General features: G+C 36.7%; 4 protein-coding genes across 6 annotated transcripts; 2 read left to right on the top strand and 2 right to left on the bottom strand.

Moving 5' to 3' along the window:
* Positions 1–3,745: 3,745 nt before the first annotated feature.
* LOC112512046 (peroxidase N-like) lies at positions 3,746–5,446 on the top strand. The gene is made up of 4 exons (XM_025117842.1): positions 3,746–3,996; positions 4,083–4,265; positions 4,339–4,504; positions 4,886–5,446. Exons 1-4 carry the CDS (start codon positions 3,784–3,786, stop codon positions 5,308–5,310), a joined length of 987 nt encoding a protein of 328 aa, XP_024973610.1. The 5' UTR covers positions 3,746–3,783; the 3' UTR covers positions 5,311–5,446.
* Positions 5,447–5,731: 285 nt separating this feature from the next.
* On the bottom strand, positions 5,732–8,212 carry LOC112528258 (protein trichome birefringence-like 1). The gene is made up of 5 exons (XM_025139251.1): positions 7,298–8,212; positions 7,023–7,215; positions 6,748–6,941; positions 6,509–6,664; positions 5,732–6,204 (listed from the first exon to the last, which is right to left on the bottom strand). Exons 1-5 carry the CDS (start codon positions 8,077–8,079, stop codon positions 5,847–5,849), a joined length of 1,683 nt encoding a protein of 560 aa, XP_024995019.1. The 5' UTR covers positions 8,080–8,212; the 3' UTR covers positions 5,732–5,846.
* Positions 8,213–8,524: 312 nt separating this feature from the next.
* LOC112525604 (formate--tetrahydrofolate ligase) lies at positions 8,525–12,018 on the bottom strand. The gene is made up of 5 exons (XM_025135798.1): positions 11,799–12,018; positions 11,166–11,315; positions 9,368–10,543; positions 9,128–9,274; positions 8,525–9,039 (listed from the first exon to the last, which is right to left on the bottom strand). Exons 1-5 carry the CDS (start codon positions 11,946–11,948, stop codon positions 8,764–8,766), a joined length of 1,899 nt encoding a protein of 632 aa, XP_024991566.1. The 5' UTR covers positions 11,949–12,018; the 3' UTR covers positions 8,525–8,763.
* Positions 12,019–14,789: 2,771 nt separating this feature from the next.
* LOC112513939 (E3 ubiquitin-protein ligase SINAT2-like) lies at positions 14,790–17,181 on the top strand. Of its 3 annotated transcripts, none has more exons than XM_025120226.1 (5): positions 14,790–15,024; positions 15,209–15,302; positions 16,008–16,252; positions 16,334–16,720; positions 16,807–17,181. In XM_025120226.1, exons 3-5 carry the CDS (start codon positions 16,040–16,042, stop codon positions 17,128–17,130), a joined length of 924 nt encoding a protein of 307 aa, XP_024975994.1. In that variant the 5' UTR covers positions 14,790–15,024; positions 15,209–15,302; positions 16,008–16,039; the 3' UTR covers positions 17,131–17,181. The 3 variants fall into 3 exon arrangements, with proteins under 3 accessions (XP_024975994.1, XP_024975993.1, XP_024975995.1); XM_025120225.1 differs by having other exon boundaries at positions 15,120–15,302; XM_025120227.1 differs by lacking the exon at positions 15,209–15,302.

Here is a 17,181-nt window from a genome sequence, read left to right as displayed (position 1 = left end):
TACATACATGAGTTGTCCAAAACTTGGTTAAACCTATTGCTGTATTTGTAATTGCCGCAGTGGATGCCCGGGCGACGGCCCAGGGCATCAATTCACTTGTTGGGCCTGTCATATTATTAAAGAAAAACTGCAACAGAAGGTTTCGAACGTGAGACCTTAACATGGATGGACGCTACCATTGAGCTGGCGCTATTTTTGTTGATCATTTGCCACATTTTACTTTTATTCCTTCCCCTCCCTTAGGAAGAGCGTGAAATTATTTTTCCTTCCCCAGGGAACAGTAGATTGGATCTAGCCGTATGAAGAATGCTTGTCCATCCTAAATCCTTTTTCTAATTATTCTGTTGAACTTAAAGTTTTGTTTCTCTTTTTAATATGAACTTATATCCATCTAAAATAAAATTAATCATATCAACAAGTAATATTTTATATACTGGGTTTTTGTTTGGAAAAACATTGATAACATTTAAAATCTTATTATTCTTTTTCTATGTATGATTTTTTCAAACATGTTTATATAGGCAATAGAGAGTTATTTTTTGTTGTTGCATCTGTCATACATGCTTGTTCAAGTTTGTTTCATGTTATAATAAAATGATATATATTTGCTGCAAAATGACTCATTTAAACCTTGTTTAACAATTGGCTTCAAATAGCAACTATTTGAGCATACCATGCTAATCTACAAGCAATTAAATGTTTTTTTTAAGTATATGATATTTATACATGACAAATGCAACAAAAGAAATCATACACCCCCTCACCTTTACTGAGGTTTGAACCTTTGACTTCCAAGAAGGCCAAAATTTCGGATACCGTCTGGCCAAAGACCGTTCTGGTAATCAGTGTAAAATGTTATTTGTAGCATGAACATGTGTTAGGTTCTACCATGTGTTAATGTAGTTTGGTTTTGATTTGTTTTAAATGGTTCTTTGATAATACGGCTGCCACATTACATTTATATGAAGTTTTAAGGATTAAAAATCATTTAACAAAGCTTTTTATGTTATTATAATACGCATTGTGTGTGAACTTGTTGCTCGGTAACATCATGTTCAACATTGTTACAAAACCGAAATAATTTAGTGTTTCTTTTATAGGGGCATTTTTTAGCACTTTCGCCCAGGGCACCAAAAAGCTTAGGACTTGCCCACTAATTGGCCATTTATTTTGTTGTAGACTTCATCTTCTATAAATTGACAAAAGTAAAGTTTGTACACGAGCGGCTTTAAAACATGACATGTCAAGTTTTTAAAATCACCCTTTTAACAATATTATGTACTAGAAGTTTACTCTCTGTCTTAGCCCATGACTAAGAAAACGGATAGGATTACGGACAAGAGAATCCAGTGTTCATGTGTACCCGGTTTGTTTTATCAATCAGGGAAAATAATTTGATTCAAACATTTTGAATCTGCAGAAACATAGCTGTGTGAGGGGGTTATGGCCGCGCACATGTTATTCATGATCTTAAGGCTGAATTTCCCATATCAAGAGAAAAACTACTTCTGTGTTTGTAGATTGTAGACTAGAGAAGATCTAAAGAACAGTAGAATGGTTTACGTCGAGGAGATAAAGAAGATCTGTAAGAGCTGAACTCAAGCTAATCCTTCCAATTAACATTTTTGTTTATTTCATTGTTGCTCAATCTTATGTTCATGTGTGCTTTTGGCACACAGGACAGGACATGACAAGATAGTTCAAAAACTTGTACATTAGACCGAGACAGGACATAACCAGAGTGGGACGAAAATGCCAAAGTAGGTGGAACAAAAATTAGGGAGATTGGAGAAGATTTTTAAATTACTAAACAACTCATGTGGAATTACAACCCTTAAAAATTCCAGATTTCTTTCCCTCGCCTATCTCACTCTCGCCCGTCCGGCCCAGTCCGACAATGCAATCTGCAAAGCTTAACTGTCTTCAGAAGCATATGGTTTTACTTTTATAAACAAATGCTTTTGACAGCACATTATTGAACCCCACCATGGCTATGTGCCACAGAAATGGGAGCAGTTACCGTACCTTTTGACAGAACTATGGACTTTTAACAACCATTACTTGCAGAATCTGGTCAACAGAAGGTGATTATCTGATCAATTCTTATACCCAAGTATATAGGCGGTGTCAACTATAAGAAGCCTCATTTGTTTCCGTCAAAAAGAACCACAACTTCTCTCCCATGACGTTATTAATTCTGCGATCAAGTGGGGATCTGCAGGATTCAAGGAAGTGCAAGTATCTAATAAGTAACTGAATTGTTAGCTTAAGTGGGTACATCATACATACACAGGCTGACAGGCACTTTACTTCCGTTTCATGTTTCTTGTCCAATTTTTTGTGAACAACTACTGTTATTTGAAAAAAAGATCCCATGTTTTTTCACACTACATATGGATGAATATGCTATCATTATGAGCGTTCATCAGACTTTGAGATTATCAATTGATCTTAACTTGCCATAATCGTTTCCATTGATGTAGAAAATGCTATGTAGATCATAAACCGGGGAAAATGTCAACTGGTGGCAAGTGTTTTGGGCTGAACGAAGATATGAGATGCATCTGGCTGTCAGCCTCATATCAGCATTACCTGTGTGATGAGATGCAGCCAATGTGTAGGAGACCTAAGTCGAGGTTAGCCTTAATATCTTAATGATTATGTTTGTGAAGTTTTATGTAAAGACAGGTTTAAAAGCTTGAGTTATAAACATATTCGAAGTGCACTCTGTTTCTAGACATTAGCAGATTGTCACTGTATCGTTTTAAATATATTTAGGGGCCGTTTACCAAACACTTAATAGGTAGCGTTTATCGGCATGAGTCATCACCCCCATTTGCCTTATTGGATAACATTCTCGGCCATCAAAATGGATTGTTGGTAAGCGTCTCTTACCCGGTAAGTGTTAAAGCTCACTTACCCGGTAAGATCATCGGTCCTTGCTATTCCTTTTACCCGGTAAAAGTCTCGGTCCTTATGATGCTCACGCAGTAAAGTGAGACATGATATGCGTTTATCAAAATAGCCAGTGATGGTAAGTACCACTTAATAGTTAAGTTGATTCATGTTGGGCATAAAATATGCATAAAACTTTATAGTGGATGAGCAATAGTGGAGATTAAGTAGTTGCCAATGCCTACCAGCTCAACCATCAGGTTGAGTTTGCTTTGATTCATGAACTTTTTCGAGATTGATATATATTTTATATAATCTGATAGCATTAAGGACTATTTTCTGACTCAGTTATAGGTTGTAGTAATATTAAAACCAGTAGTGATTCAATTTATGCAGATTTTAAACCAACTGGTTGCAGGCGTGCTGTAATATGCAGCCGCCTCGCATCACTGCACTACCAGTTTCTGATGCTGTCACTATGCACTTTTGTTTTTTATAATTATTTTATGAAAGTTGGTTTTCCAAAAAACGAATGGAATCTGTAAAATGAATTGAAATCTGTCTGTTAGGTTTGTTGAATATAACTTCCGAATTGCAATGGGATAATGGTAATGACTAAAATATTCCTTTATGACATTTTCGTATTTTTTTGCTTGCACTATAATTAATACTATATAATGATAAAAGTGATAATAATAGTAATTGACGGTGTTGGTGGCGGCGGCAACCATGGGACGGACCCACTTAAGAGCATACGACGGGACGGGCCACCACTTAATGGCTCCTTTTTTGTCCAATATCATTTGACATCGGATATAAATTAAGTGATTCTCCAATTATAGTTGGCATGCCATTTGTTCTTGAATAATATCCGAGTTACTTGTACCCATGAAGAACTCAGCCAACATTGGCTTTGCATGGTTAATAACCATCTCAATGCTGTGTTTGCTTGCAAATTCTCAGCTAACAACAAATTTCTACTCAAAGTCATGTCCTAATCTTCTCACCGTTGTACGTAAACAAGTGATGAACGCGATTAAAACTGAAACAAGAATGGCAGCTTCTTTGCTTCGGCTTCACTTCCACGATTGCTTTGTGAATGTAAGTCCTGTTCTAATCAATTTAATGCATATATGAAATCGAGCATCTGAAGTGTATCCATCCTAAGATTCTCTTCAAGTAATTAGGGTTGTGATGCATCGGTTTTACTGGATGGAAGCGAAGGAGAGAAGACTGCTTTACCGAACCTCAATTCTGCTAGGGGATATGAGGTGGTGGATGCGATTAAAAGCGCTGTGGAGAGCTCATGCAGTGGAGTAGTTTCATGTGCTGACATTCTGGCTATAGCTGCCCGTGATTCAGTTCTCTTGGTAGGTATTAAAACAGCATATACAATGTAGAACAGAAAACAGACCTGAAAATTGATCAAAAAGTGATTTGCAAAGTGGAGGACCATCATGGAGGGTCTTACTAGGAAGAAGGGATGGACTAGTGGCGAACAAGACGGGAGCTAATTTATCACTACCTGCTCCCTTTGAGTCCATTGGTAACATCACGCTCAAGTTTCAAGCCGTAGGTCTTAATCTCACAGATGTCGTCTCCCTATCAGGTGCTTTTCAGTTTTCTATTGACCGGATACAAATAACAGAACTCTCTTCAAGGAAACAATTGTTCTACCGTCGAGTGTAGAGGACAGTTCTGCGTACATCCCACCTCCCTGTCCCTACTTTCAAATTTGGTTTAATAAGAGGACTATATGATGGCTATATTTGGCAAACTAGCTAATAAGCTAGTTGTTAGCTGAAAAACTAGTTGTTGGCTAACAAGTTAGTTGTTAGTTGATAAGCTAGTCATGTGTTGTGAAAACTAACTTATAAGCTTGAAGACAATGTAAAATGACTTATTGGAAAAAGACAAAAAAAAACCTTGTATCACTAGCTTATGGTTGCCAATCATGGGCATTATCTCATCAACTGAAATTTTAGTGCAGGTGCGCATACGTTTGGATTTGCAAGCTGTGCCACATTCGGAAACAGATTATTCAACTTCTCAGAAACAAATGCTCCCGATAGTACATTATTGGACCCCAGCATGGTATCCGACCTTCAGAACTTATGCCCAGCCAACGGAGATATCAGCCGGATCACACCTCTTGACTGGAACTCCACAGACCTGTTCGACAACCATTACTTCCAAAACTTGGTGAATGGAAGGGGACTTCTGGAATCTGATCAATTCCTATATTCCAGTGATCAGGCAATCTCAACTACCCGAAGCATCGTTGAGCTTTACAGCCAAAACCCACAGCTCTTCTTCATCGACTTCGCCAATTCCATGATCAAAATGGGGAACATACAACCCCTCATTGGCTCGGCCGGAGAGATTCGCAACAACTGCAGGGTTATTAATTCATAATTTTGTTATCAATCTCATTCCTGAAGAAGACAAGCTGTTATGGTTTAAGATTATGTACAATCACAAGTTATATCCAGTAAGCCCTGTAGGATCCAAATGTAAATTTATGAATAAATGAACTATATCTTTCACTTAACCCCCTGTGTTTTGGCTAAATTATACTTGATTCCCCTTACTAATAGAAAAGACAAAACCATCCTCTCAGTTTTTTAGCCACATTTTCATTTTTATGTTTCCGATGAATCATACAATTCAAATATAGCTGCCAAAAACCATTTTTAATGTAAAGAAGTGTTGTGACAAAAATACCCTTAACTAACTTTCTAAAAATAAAGATTTTAAAACCAAAATTAAAAAAAAATTGTTTGATGAAAACGAATAAAAAGGTATTATTAAGAATTAAACAATTTTGAAGGTAACATAACAGCCAAAAAAGAACCTTCTTTGTTATCTAAGAACCTACAAGTCTAGTGTACAAATATGTTTTGTTAGACAACCTATTTTAACTTCCTATGTTTGATTTCTCCGTCTACTAATTATTGTTTATATTTTAACAACTGTTGTCGATATTTCAACAACAGTTGCCCGTACAACATCTCGTTCCACGTATCAGGAACTCCAGGAAGACACCAATGGCTGCAATCCTGAAACTTGAACACAGTCATCCTCTCCTCATTCGTCATGTTTGGCTTCATGTAGATCGATGGGTGTGCATCCCTACGATACTCCGACATTCTTGTAATGTTGAGGTACAATATTGGAATTTTCATTTTCGTCAAAATAGCTTCTGCTGCTTCCATCATAACCCGATTGTTTTCATGAGGTAGATCTTTTTCTAGTACAATGGGTTCGTTATCTTTGTCGCATTGGCCTCCAGAGTTCCATTGCCCATCGCTAAGACAGTAAAAAAAAGCCATTAAAAAATGGTTAGGTTAATTTCATCTCATCAAGAACATCTTTGGCAACCATAAGCTAGTTTATTGAATAAACTTCGTTAGGTTGGCCAAAGCTGTTTCGAGTAGCGTTTCAATAAGCTCCATATGTTTTTTTCCACTTTTTTCCGATTATACCCCTTATATTTTTCAACTTCTTTTAGATCATTTCACATGTCATTTCAGCCGGTTTTTACTAAACATGATTAATTTACATGCTAACATCTAGCCGATTAACCAACAACTAGCGTATTCATTCAACTTACCTGAAATGAGAAGACGAATAGCCTCTAAAGAACACTAAGGTCTTCCTTGAGACCTTGGCCTCTATCCATCGTCCCCATGTCGTCATGGCTTTTCTAAACGCCTCCATTACGTGCAATTGCTTGTAGACATGGTCACCTTCTTGGTAGTAACCTTTCCTACACATTTTCCACAAATTTGTCAACTGAAAAGCGTTTGTTGAGCGTGTGAATGTGAACAAAAAGTAGAGATAAAAACCAACCCTGCAGATGTTTTCTCATGAGTCCACCAGTGCCCTGTGTTAAAAACAAGAATATCTGCATTTCTATACAGATCTGATGATCTATGAACAAGATCTAGTCTAAGTGTTTCCTTTGTTGATCCATTTGCATTTTGCATCTTCCATTCTCGAACCAAGAATGGAGATGAATAATACTCCACTGTAAAGTTGTAATCCTGATCATGAAACCTTGAAAGAATCAACTTGATGGAACAAAACTGGCTCTCAAGTTTAAATAGATAGTTTCAGAAACTCACTCTAAATATCATCGAGTAGGACTTCGCTAAACGATAATCTTTCCAATCAGCAGCTTCATAAACGTTGCTACTGTTATGAACTACACTTCTCAGCATACAAACCATTGATTCCCACATATTCCTGTTCAAAGAATCTCCCACGAATACTAACCGTTTTCCTTTCAACAATCGCAGCATTTTCTTGCCGTTCCACCTGCAAGAAAGAAAGATTGTGATCAAAGAATGAAGATAATTCACTCAGAATCAAGAATTTGGTGTTGTTTATGCAACATCACCTTGGTAGGTTACACTCATAAGGCTGCCATCGATACTTCTGGTATGCAATCTCGGGTTTTCCATTCGTAAAACAATCAAAAGATTCACCAATGAATGGACAAGATCCGGGTTTGTATAAAGGGAGTGTATGATCCTCCACCCACCTTCCATTGAAGAACCTACAGTGAGTCATCTTCTCTATCCAGTTCTTTCTGTGTCTCTTCCTTTTCTTCTTCTCTTCTTCAACATCAACATTTTTTGAAAAAACCAATGATTCTAGCTTTCCAATTAGATTAGATTGGTTATGACTATTTGTTACAGACCCTTGAGGGGATTTTACTTTCCTCAGATACCCATTTGGGTTCTCGGAAACCCTAGCATCATCTGGTGGCATAATTCTACTTTTCCAAGAGCTAAAATCATGATTAAATGACAACCCGTTTGGAGAAGGAGCTTCCACTGAAACCCCATTTGTTCTTTTGGGAATCTGATCATTACTAGATGGTTTCGCCATTGTTTTCCCGGAGCTAAAATTATGATTCGACGAAAACCAAGAATCTCTCCTGGAAAACCCATCAAATTTCCGGGCAAATTGTGGGGAACTGACGGTGGAATTGGAGAGCAAACGTGAAATGAGTGCAGAAACTTGAGATTGATTGTATTGAATGAAATTGTAACTGCTTACAGGAATAATGAAGATGGAAAGCACCGAAATGAGGACGAAGAAGGTGATGAAAACGAAAGCAAACATCATGTATCTTCCTTGCGGGAAGATCCTTCTGTTTGATGATGAATCCAACATTATGATGAATTTGAATCAAAATTTTCAATCTTTTGGGTCGTTATCGTATTGACGAATCATGATCATTGATATCATGAGTCGCCGGGATGGTTTTTACTTTTTGTTTCACACGGCGGAGTACCTGGAGAGAGATAGAGAGAGAGAGAGATAGAGATAGAGAGAGAGAATGGCCAAGCATCATAAAAATGGCTAGGCAAATTTTAACCCTCCCCACTATTGGGGGTATAAATACTCACGTTAAACTAAAATTCAGGTAACCATAATTTGTTAACCGGTTTATCAGTTAGTTTTTATCAAACATTACTAGTTTATCAGCTATTTTATTAACCTAACAGCTAGCTTTTCAACTATCAATCATATAATCATTTATCAACTCATATCTTCAAAATATCATACATGAAACCGAAGCTATAGTTTCCAAATTCATAAACAAAAAACAAACATATATAAGAGACATTAACATTAGATTTCCAAATATCCATTTATTACCTTTGTCACATTGTTTCAGTTGGTTTGGGTACATCAACTGTTACTCACTAAACCAAAAGTGAACCAATTTCAAAGGCCCTGAAACAGTCATAGTTCATCTTAATACACAACGTAAAGTACAACTCCTCCTCGATCTTTTTCAAAATGCAGAACTGCGAATGAATAAATTTCGATCCCTTCTTTACCTTCTTCGTTTCAAGAAAGCCCTTTCACTCGTCCAGTCTCAGTGTCGAGATCAATGTCATAGAAGCATGGTCGTGTAGGAAGTCCAGGCATTGTGCTCATAGTTCCAACCAACGGGTAAATGAAACCAGCGCCAATACTTCCCCTAACATCCCTAATTGGTAACACGAATCCTGTTGGGGCCCCCTTGGCTGAGGCATTGTCGGAAAACGAGTATTGGGTTTTTGCCATACAGATTGGCAAACCGGAGAATCCTTGTTTGGTATACATCTCAATTTGTTTCTCAGCCTTTAGGATCACAAGCAAAATATGCTATCAATAACTTGATTGAAATCTTAAGATCACAAGTAAAAAGATGTAAAGAAATGGTTTATACCTGTTCCGAGTATGCAACACCACTAGCACCATATGATCTTGCTATGGCTTCTATCTTCTCTTTGATGCTTATGTCCAAAGGGTACAAGAATTTCAATGGTTGTGTGGCACTTTCACAAGCTTTTTGAACTGCAATTCCAAGATCAACCTGAAGTTTGCAGACGGAATCCATTAATGACGTTTAAAAGCATGTTAACAAGATCATATTTTGATTAATTAAGTTAAGATTATCATCACTAACCGCTCCTTTTCCGCCATGAGCGTGATGAGTGCAAAGAACAGCATCAAATGCTCCGGCTCCAAGTGCAGCGTTCTTGACAGCCGCTACTTCTGCATCAGTATCAGTCGAGAACTTGTTCACAGCCACAACAACATTCACACCATAAGCCTTTGTGTTCACTATGTGTCTAGCCAGGTTCACGCACCCGGCTTCCACAAGAGCCACGTTTTCAGTAATGTAAGCCTGGTCAAGTGGCCTTCCGGCTGTAACCTGTGGACCACCACCGTGCATCTTGAGAGCCCTGATGGTTGCCACGATTATAGCACACTGAGGTTTCAAACCACTATATCGACATTTGATGTTCATAAACTTCTCGGTTCCTATATCAGAACCAAACCCTGCTTCTGTAACAACATACCCACCGGGCCCAACCAATTTCAACGCGATCTTGTCGGCCACAATGGACGAGTTGCCGTGAGCTATGTTGGCAAATGGACCAGCGTGAACGAGAACAGGGGTGCCTTCAAGAGTCTGCATCAAGGTYGGATTRATKGCRTCTTTCATKAGYACAGTYAAKGCACCTCCRASMCCAAKATCATCRGCRGTSACAGGWTCACCRGCTYTRCTGTTWCCRATYACCATTTTCCCGAGCCGYTCTCTCATGTCMGAYAGAGAWKTSGTGAGGGCTAAAACCGCCATTATCTCACTGGCAACGGATATGTCAAAACCCGTTTCTCTAGTCATCCCCTTTTCATCTGGGCCTTGACCCACGGTGATTTTCCTCAAGAATCGGTCATTTACATCCATAACCCTCCTCCAGGTGATGCTGTCGGGGTCAATGTCAAGTCTAGCGAATTTATTGACTTCTTCTGGGGTCAGATCCTCGGGTTTGGTCTTGATGATATTGAGCTTTTTTAAGCGTCTAAACATTATGTCGTTGAAGGTGCGAATGCCTTCTTTGTTTGGTGGACACAAGCGGTTGAAAAGAGCCTTGTCTGATTGTGTGGACTCGTGAAACATTCGGGTGTCAATGGCAGCAGCCAGAAGGTTATTTGCAGCAGTGATTGCATGGATGTCACCGGTCATATGAAGATTGAACTCATCCATAGGGATGACTTGACTGTAACCACCACCGGCTGCACCACCTTTAATCCCAAATGTTGGCCCTTGTGATGGTTGTCTGAGGGTGGTGACAACCTAACAACACAGGCGATAATCAAGAAATCTTGAACATCAAAACCTAATTTACAACAAAGAAACAAGAACCCAGAATACTTGTATAGTTGTATGTATGTTTACAATTAAAGAAATAGAATTAATCTTGCAAGAATATGATTACTGGGAAATGAAAAATTCAATAAATAAGAAGACAAGACTCTTTGAAAAATGCAAGGGAAGTGTTGCATACAGAGACTGCAATAGGAGCAACTATACTTGGGATCCTTTATGCAGATCCAATATCCAATAGATTGAATCTTGTAGCAAATTAGCAATGACCCAAGTATGCTGATATGATGTGCTCAACAAAGTCAAGAACTTTCAGATTTCTTGAGGACTTGTTGCTGCACAGAGAATTCGTATAAATCTAGAAATGTGGGTATAATCAACACAATCTCTATAGAAGAAATGCAAGCTCGATTTGGGTTAGATGTCAGAATCCTAAATTGCATTGATAAAAGTATGCACAAGCAAAAGACTGAAAGTTATAATTAAAGATCGAGATACAACCATATGGTGATTGAAACCCATACCATATCCTTAACCAACACACACACACACACACACAAAAAGAATGTGAAAATGAAGTAATGAATGTTACCTTTTTATCAAGATAGGCTCCCAAAGCTTGACAAAGACCAACAGTAGTAGTAGACTTGCCTTCTCCAAGAGGTGTTGGTGTGATTCCTCCAACAACAACATAATACCCATCTTGTCCTTCTTTAACTTCATCAATCACAGACAACAAAACCTATAATTTTCAAATACCCAATTCATCAAAGACAAAGAAAACCTAAAATCTACGTATACCCAAATCATAACCGACAACAAAATCTGAAAATTTTACACATACCCAAGATGGTGATTGGTGAATTGATATCTTGGTTCAGAAAATAGATGCACTGACTTTTAAAGTCAAATGAGACCTACTACTTTCCAAATAAGAACCAGTTGATATGATCCCATTTGCCTGTTCCTTGAGAAAATTTCTTTAAATCTATTTTAAGTAAAAAAGGAGAGGCCACTTTAACATCCAAAATAAACTGTAGATTTAGGAATGGAAGGGGTATTGTCTTTCTTTTAACTCAGTTTGACATGGAGCATCAGACTGTGTGAAAGTGGGGGTCATAGGCGATGAACTCATAACTCATTTACTTCAACACCCAATTGTGTTTCGATCTACATCAATGGCAAACTAAAGTTAAATTCGTATTTCAGTGCAAAAAACACGTACCTTGGCCTTGTATTTTCCGTAAAGATCATAGTGATCAGGGTTAAGATTGAGATCTTTAGCGATCTCAGAGATGTGAAGAGGAACAACAGAGTTTGCAATGTCGATATCTGCTGGGACAGGGGATACCACTTGCAATTTTCTTGAACTCATCCTTCTTCTTCAAAAGATCTAGGGTTTTAATCTTCTGGAAAATTGAATCTGTGTGATGTCAGAATCTTTATCTTGCAGAAGAATGAGAATTTACACATCCATTTTTTTCTGAGTCAAGATTATGAATCACAGAGGGTTGATTCGAAGTGCGGACCTTATCTGGGCTTGCTTTTTGGATCAATGATAATAAGTGGACCCCTTCTGCCCTTGCATTATTCCTTGTGAATTTTCATGAATTTCGAATTATTAAAATCTGTATGGACACTCGACTCGTTTTTTGTCCGTATGTCCAATTACGAACGACCCTTTTTTATTTATTTTTTGCAAAAGCAGTCGTAGAAAACATATTTATAATATTTGATTGTATAAAACATTATAAGTCTAACATAAGATATCTCGTGATAAAATGAATTTTAAACATTGTTTTAATATATTTATTGTGATAATCGTCGTAGCCTGTTGTGATTCAAGGTTCGTGGTTAACGTCACGTTAACTCCGTGATTTGCCATGATCCAAATACATTTTTGTAACCTAACATTTATTTTTTTAGTGTCTCACTCTTTTTTAGTTTTAAATATATAACATGATTTATATTGTTTAATATCATTCATTTATTGAATAATACTTTTTTTATATTTTATTAAAATATTTTAAATATATGGTAAATAATTGAAATAACTTTATGTGTTTTTATTTAAAAAAAATATTTTAGATATTTGATAAGCAAGTAAAATGACTTGTTGCATCATGTATCATGTCAAATATTACATCTGTTTTAGGATGAGTGGGGTAACATATTTTCTTAAACAAAAACTTTGTACTTATTTCTAATTACATGTCCGATTCAACCACTAAAAAAATAGCACTAAAATCAATAAAAATATTAAAAATGGTTAGTCTTTTCGAACAATAAAATACATCAACTTCAACCATAGAATATTGTCTCTCTCTCCTCTCTCCTCTCTTATATCTCATATTTTCCCCCTCTTTATTTCTCTCTCTTCATAACATAATGTATACACATAATTAAGAGGGTGTTTGGGATTGTTTATTTGAAACGATTTATGTTTTTCTACAAAAACACTTATCAACTTATTAAAAGTCAGAAAAGTTTAACTTCTTCAAAAACTTCTTATTACCGGTTTGACACCGGTATAAGTATAAGTTGTTTATCCAAACACTCAAAAGTGTTTATTACCGGTGTCACACAAAAATAAGTTAATAAGTTGTTTTTATAAGCAATCTCAAACACCCCCTAAAAATACATATACAGATGAACACATTGTGAACACTTTCTTATAAATACTATTATAGTTTTGAACACATTATAAATCTACGAGATCTATATAGCTTATGAACATATTATGAACACTAATTAAATCAATAAACTAAATCTAAATATACCACTTTGTGAACAATGTGAAGACTCTAGTAAACAATTCTTAAAGTTGTATACATATGTTTATGACACTATGTTCATTTTTTGTGCACATTTAATTGTCGAATACATGAGAGTAGAAAAAGAAAGAGATATATATGGAATTTCTTTAAAAAAATTGCATTAACTTTTATTTAATAAATAAAGATAATTATCTCATTACTTAATAACATCAATTATCTTAAATTAGAAGTCTATAATGAATAACATAGATTTTAGAGTTATCAAATAATTAAACTCAAATTTAACAAAACCTTCAAACTTAAATATCAGATAGATATAAAATACGCAGTTTAACAAAAAAAAAGTTTGAATGCCACAATTATAGAAGAAAGATACGTAACCACTGAAAACAAAAAAGAATTATCAACTTTGTTGAATAAAAGTACATAAAGAAATACAAAACTAAGACTTATATGAACCATAATATCTCTTCAATGCATTATTGGTTACTTGATAATCAATACAGATGAAATCTGTTAATGGTATCGATATAAATCAAATTGTTTTTATTGTTTATGTTTTTATCTTTTGTTGGTTATAGTTTTGAACATTTAGAATACTCGTTCAGACCATCTTTGAAAGTGGACTTGAAATAATTTAAATGTTTGTTTATTAGCAGCTTAATCAATTTGACGAGACTTGCAACTTAACGAGTTTAATGAGATTTACAGTTTATTCGATCAACTGTATATCACTATTTGGTAATGACTTGATGATATAAAAAGTAGCTTCTCAATAATCTTAAAAGGGAAGCTTTATAAAAAATCATGTTAAACAAATTAAATAAAAATTGACACTAAATGTTGAGACCTTCAAATTGAATAGAAAAAAGTAAAACTGAAAAAAATACCATTATGTTAAGCAAAACCCTTGCTAGATCATTGGACGGGTAAGTGGATGTTGGTTGATTCGATCGGTTTTGGACTGTCATCGAAGAACCGACTGATCCAAATTGGATGATGAAAATTTCAATCTGATCTGATTTAATTACAATTGAATATTCAATTATGGTCGGTCTGTTCTAATTGGATCGGTTGATTTTCTGTACATTTCATGAAAAACATTGTACCTTTACTAGCTTTCTAAACTAGCTTGGATGTTACAAAAATACATTTAAACTTCCCATTTATTTTGTGTATAAATAAATAAATGTCAACGCATTTTAATTGTAATTGATGTATTAATTATAATAATTATTATTATTAGAGATTGATTAATTGGTGATAATGAAAGAAAGTGATGATAGCAATGCCAGAGGCAGGCGTGGGCAAAATGTGTCGTAAAAAGCCAAAAAACCAACTTGAAATCAAGACAAGAGGAAACAACCATAACAAATTGGCTTTGTAGACAGACCATTGCTCAAATCCCCTTAGGCCTTAGCTGTTCAACACACATCATAAATAAATTATTTCCATCTCAAAACCCTTCTACAAATCCTAGATAGATTGCCCCATTTGAATGAAACCTGGGACTTCAAGATTACCCAAATCTTTCACTGTCGGAATTGATCATCACTTCTATTCAATTCTTCCCATCTGTTTTTTCTATTTAAACCCTAATCTACTTCTCTCGTTACAACCCCCAATTTCTGATGGGTTGCTACTGATTTTCTCATCTGGGCTTTGCTCTTCTTGGTCAGTTTCTTACGTCTTGCCTATCTTTCTCTCGTTTTCTTGATTAAAACTGATTTTTGTTTTCTGGGTATCTTTTGATTTCTTGAAATTGATAGGGGTTTAATGATTAAAGGGAAAAGAACTATAGATATCTTATTGGTCAACTCAATCTCTTTCCTTATTTCTTCTTGGTGTTGGAATTCAGCCATGTGATGAGACTTTGTGGTAACGTCCTGGTCAAATAGCTCAAGTTTGCAGTTTTGTGATTCTGTTATCACCCAAATGGTTGCAGTTTTCAGGTGAATCACTTGATAAATTCTGCCACATTTGTATCTGATAGTTAACCTAGGTCTACATATTTCTTGATTCCAGTTTGGGCATGTTTTCTAATGTGTAGGTTTCTTCTGTTCCTGCTTCCAATTGATATCTTTGATGAAATTTTTGTTAGGGCATCTCCAACCTTGACGCTAAAAAAAACACCAAATAAGTGGGCCCGTTAACACCAAAAAGATACTCAACTCCAACCTTTTGCCGTTCACCTCTTCCACGGCAAATTTGCCGTTCATTTCCTTCCTCCGGCAAAATTTTGGTGTTTTTGGCGTGCGATTGGATCCAAAAGAACGGCAAAATTAGGGTTTTGCCGTTCGATTGGAGTTGCTCTTAAGAAAAGGAAATGTAGCACTTCATCTTTGTGTATTTGTGTATCTGCCTGCTTAAGTTTGTTTCTTGCTACTCAGGAAACAATCTTCATCACAAGATTTGCTGCAGATTGGATTCTGTCTTTGATCAACAATTATCATAGTGATATATATTGCTTATGATCTCATATGTATATATCTCTCTAGATCTTGTGATCTTGTGTTGTATAATGGTTGCTCTAGCTAGATCCTTGATCTTTCCCCCCCACCCAGCTGCATTCGAACTTTCAGGATGAGGGTAGTGTTGAAAATGCTTTCAAAACATAGGATCTCATGATGATTTTGGTTTAATTACAATTATGTCAGGAGGTAATCTAAGAGGACTGCAAAGCAAAAGTATGGCTCCTGGAGGTAACATATACCAGGATGTCGCTGAATCGCGTGCTGCACTTGCTGATTATGGTGTCAAATCTGCAAATGTTGAAGGAAGAAATGGCCCCAGATTATGTGGTTCTGCCGGTGGAAGGCCAGGAATGGCATCAAACAGCGCTGTGCACGAGCTACTTGAGTGCCCTGTGTGCCTGAACGTAATGTGTCCGCCCATTCATCAGGTACGTTTGTTCTTATTACCCATATGAACATGAAATACGTACATGAATCGTGTTTTAATTTGGATATTTTTGTGCATGCAGTGTCCAAATGGGCACACGATATGTGTTGTTTGCAAGTCTAAAGTGCAGAATAGTTGTCCAATATGTCGGCAAGAGCTTGGAAACATAAGGTGTTTGGCGTTGGAGAAAGTTGCAGAGTCGATTGAGTTGCCTTGCAAGTACCATTTTTACGGGTGCCTTGATATTTTGGCGTATCACAGCAGGATGAGGCACGAGGAGAATTGCAAGTATCGTGGGTATAATTGTCCGTATGCAGGTGCAGAATGCTTGGTAACGGGTGATATTTCGTTCATCGTGGCACATCTGAAAGCGGATCATAATGTTGATATGCATGATGGGTATAGCTTCAACCACCGATACGTGAAGCCCAATCCTCATGAAATCGAGAACGCTACCTGGATGTTAACTGTAAAAAGATCCCCCTCTCTTGAACCTAATTAAACGATCTGTGGTTTGCAACTGATTCAATAATGTTTGTTTGGAATTGGATGCAGATATTCAACTGTTTCGGATACCAATTCTGCTTGCATTTTGAAGCATTTCATCTGGGAACAGCACCGGTTTACATGGCGTTCTTGCGTTTCATGGGGGATGAAAACGATGCCAACAAGTTCAGCTACAGCCTTGAGGTTGGAGGAAATGGGAGAAAGTTGAAATGGCAGGGGATTCCGAGAAGCATTCGTGACAGTCACAAGAGCGTTCGTGATAGTCTCGATGGGCTGATCATAACTCGGAATATAGCGCTCTTCTTTTCGGGCGGAGATCGGCAGGAACTGAAGCTCAAAGTGTCAGGGAGGATATGGAAAGAACAGTCTTGAAAGAAAAAGGTTTAGCTTTAAAGTGGCAAAGGGATTCTTATTCCAGTGTAG

Source organism: Cynara cardunculus, assembly GCF_001531365.2.
Source record: "Cynara cardunculus var. scolymus isolate 2C chromosome LG 1, CcrdV1, whole genome shotgun sequence".
NCBI lineage: Eukaryota > Viridiplantae > Streptophyta > Magnoliopsida > Asterales > Asteraceae > Cynara > Cynara cardunculus.
This window is presented reverse-complemented; position numbering and strand designations above follow the sequence as displayed.